The 3,497-nt window shown below is 46.5% G+C and overlaps 1 protein-coding gene across 1 annotated transcript; it reads left to right on the top strand.

Annotated features, from left to right (window-relative positions):
• The first annotated feature begins 1,114 nt into the window (after window positions 1-1,114).
• Window positions 1,115-2,068, top strand: LOC115898732 (histone H2B type W-T). The gene is made up of 2 exons (XM_030934528.1): window positions 1,115-1,605; window positions 2,032-2,068. The coding sequence occupies exons 1-2, from the start codon at window positions 1,115-1,117 to the stop codon at window positions 2,066-2,068; spliced, it is 528 nt and encodes a 175-aa protein (XP_030790388.1).
• The last annotated feature ends 1,429 nt before the right edge of the window (window positions 2,069-3,497 follow it).

The following is a 3,497-nucleotide window of genomic DNA, read 5'->3' as shown; positions in this document are numbered from 1 at the left end:
AATCACCGTTTGGAAAGGGGACTGTTTAGAAATAGTTGACTAGACTTCAGTCAAGGAGTTTACCATATATGATGTTATCTAATAACAAAAATGAGGCTTTTTGTCCTTCTTAATCGTGAACCGATTTGTTTGGAGTAGAATAAGTTGTTTGTTAAAGATATGACAGGAAATACACTTGAAAGCCTGACCTTTGAAATGACAGTTCATTGATGACCTTTATTTCTTCATTATTTTTTAAGAATCTTTTTTGTTCCATTCCTGCAACTTAATGTTACTTAAATGCATTTAAGGAATGTCTTTACATATATTATCAGAGACTTTGAAAGCTATCTATCTAACTTGCACATAATTTTCATTTTTGGAATCCCTTTCTCTCCCTCAGGGGTTTCCTAGGAGATTTAAGGTGATATTTTTTTAACCCAGTATCTCTTGAACTTATTAGCCATTTCCAGCTTCTGAGTTGTGATTTGTGGTGGTTGTTTTGTTTTCCTTTTCTTTATTTTTTTTAAAACCTGGTCAATGTTGAGTGTTGTCATATGTTTTTAATAAAAGTGCCTTTCTGTTTCTATTGTCTGCTTGGAGGCTGTGTTATGGCCATTTCTTGTTCTCCTGATTCACGGAAGATGTTGATCAGAACTGAAGCCAGGAGCCAGACTGCCAGTTCCTTGGATGCCCAGGAGCCCTCGGCGGCCATGTCAGGGAGTTCCTGCTCAAGCCATGGTGGTTTAGCCCAGGATAACAGTAGATTCTGAGATGGTGAGTATTGTTCCACGCGTGGCCACAGTCATTCCTCTAGTATAATGGACATGGGCTCAGGAGGTGTGTCTCTCTTCAAGGATCATGAGCTGAAATTGCTAAACTTTGGGAGTTTTCAGTGACACCCTTCAAAGTGCTCACGGTGTGACACGGATTAGCTGAGAAGGGCGGATGTGCTTTTGCCCTGTGGGGCATCTGTCTGTGTAGCTTTCTCCGAGTTAGGCCACAAGGGGCGCTTAGCCCGCAGACGCCCACTGTGATTGGTTGATGAGATGCGAAGCAACGGGACCATCCAGTCACCTTCAACGCAGGTAGGTTTCATCCAATCAGACGTGAAACTGGCCCATGATGTGGAGCCATGCTGCATACCCAAGGGTCCCCGCTTCCCCGTTCCACAACCGCCATTGTCTGCTCGTGTCATCTAATGGCCGCTGTCTCCGTCATGGCTGGACCTTCCTCTGAGATGACCTCTGAGGAACAGCTGATCACCCAGGAGCCCAAAGAGGCCCACTCCACGACGGCCCAGAAGCAGAGCAAGCAGAGGAAGCGAGGGCGACGTGGGCCCCGCAGGTGCCACGCCAACTGCCGCGGGGACAGCTTCGCCACCTATTTCCGCCGGGTGCTGAAGCAGGTTCACCAGGGCCTCAGCCTTTCCCGGGAGGCCGTGAGTGTCATGGATTCTTTGGTCCATGACATACTGGACCGCATCGCCACCGAGGCTGGTCGCCTGGCCCGCTCCACCAAGCGCCAGACCATCACCGACTGGGAGATCCGGACCGCTGTGCGCTTGCTGCTGCCGGGGAAGATGGGCAAGCTCGCCGAGTCCAAAGGCACAAAGGCTGTCCTCAGGTACACCAGGAGCAAGTGTGCTCCCTCAGGAGTGCCCGAGCACCGTGGAAACCCAAAGGGACTTGGTAGAGCCACCGAACGTGGCCCAAAAGACCAGTGGCTCGCCAAGGAGGGGACTCCAGAGGAGGTTGGGGTGGGTGGTGCCCTTCTGACTTGGGGGGCATGTGGCATGTGGCATCCTGCAATTTTTCGAGCATTTTTCCCTCAGTACTAAACATTGCCAGCTCTAATATAACTATAGTGCAATTTGCTTCAAGGAAAAATAGTGGGTGTTTCGTGATCGTGTTTCATTCATTTCCTCAGTTTCCAAAACCGTTATTTTTATTAGTTATGTTTCTAGGTTATCTTTATGGTGATATTATTATTGCACTGATCTTTACCTTTTTCTCTCTCATTCTCCCGTGACTGGATGGTGGAATTTTCCAGAACTTCACTATATGCCATACAGCAGCAGAGAAAGTGAATACACTGATGCAAGAAGCAAGGTAACCCTCCTAAACGTTTTCAACACCTCTCCTGTCACGAATCCATGTAAATAAGGAAATGAGGCCCAGTTGAAGTGTACATACAGCTAAATAAAATTTTCTTTTTTTTTTTTTCTTTTTTCTTTTTTTTTTTTGAGACAGAGTCTCGCTGTGTCGCCCAGGCTGGAGTGCAGTCGCGGGATCTCGGCTCACTGCAAGCTCCGCCTCCCGGGTTTACGCCATTCTCCTGCCTCAGCCTCCCGAGTAGCTGGGACTACAGGTGCCCGCCACCTCGCCCGGCCAGTTGTTTGTATTTTGTTAGTAGAGACGGGGTTTCACCGTGTTAGCCAGGATGGTCTGGATCTCCTGACCTCGTGATCCGCCCGTCTCGCCCTCCCAAAGTGCTGAGATTACAGGCTTGAGCCACCGCGCCCGGCCTCAACTAAATAAAATTTTCAAGAGTCCATTCATTTTCCAGCTTCCTCGATTCTGAAATCACTACTGCAGTTTGTTCTTTTTTTGCCCTGAGGATAATCTTTTCATTTCTTTTTAAACAGAAACCTTTGTTACTTCCAGGTTTGTGTCAGTAGGCCTAGGGTGTGTCCACGGAAACGGCTCATGCCCTAGTGTTCAGTGGTGCAGCCAATGAGTGACTCGCAGTACAAGAGCAACAGTCACTGTCACAATGCAGGGGGAGTGACCCAGGCTGAACCCACAACAGCCTTGCACTGATATGCAGCCTGGTTATTGGAGCGACAGGGCTGTGATTCTTTACCTGATGTTTTTGTTTTCAGTGTTTCTAACCATGGTCATTTAAGGATATGCATCCAAAGGCAGGAGTAGGATATGTTTCTTGCCCCTAGCATCAAGTTTTGCAGAGCTTGCTCAGCCTTTATGAGAAGTCAGATAATGCTTATTTCCTCAAGAGATTTGCATATTAATATTCATGTTAATGTTCATATAGGTTACCTTTCATTGTGCTTTCTTCTGGGTCCCAAGTCTTTGTACTTTTAGCACTTTTTCCTAGAAGTGTATTGCTGAATTCAAGGTAGCTGCTGACTTTCCCATTGCTTTTGTTTTCAATTGATTTATAGCTGCCGAGGATTTCAACAAGAGAACATACTCTGGAATTGTAACTCACAGGAATTTATTATGTTGTGCCTTGAAGCTCGACATGCGGCCATTTTTGTCAAATGTTTCTCGTGAATTTTGAAACATCACATAAACAACCCTTCTCCTTTATATGTAGAAACCAGTAAAGGGTGGCACTCTCAGTCAAATCGTGAAATGAAAGCTGGATAAATGACAGAAATCAAAATTTTCTTGAGCCCATCAGAAGTGGGAAAGACACACCCCAGAGGGCCCAACCCGTAGCCACACAGATTATTCTACCTTTGTCAGAGGACAGTTTGGTCAAGAGTGAAATGG

This window comes from Rhinopithecus roxellana, chromosome 7 (genome assembly GCF_007565055.1).
Source record: "Rhinopithecus roxellana isolate Shanxi Qingling chromosome 7, ASM756505v1, whole genome shotgun sequence".
NCBI lineage: Eukaryota > Metazoa > Chordata > Mammalia > Primates > Cercopithecidae > Rhinopithecus > Rhinopithecus roxellana.
This window is presented reverse-complemented; position numbering and strand designations above follow the sequence as displayed.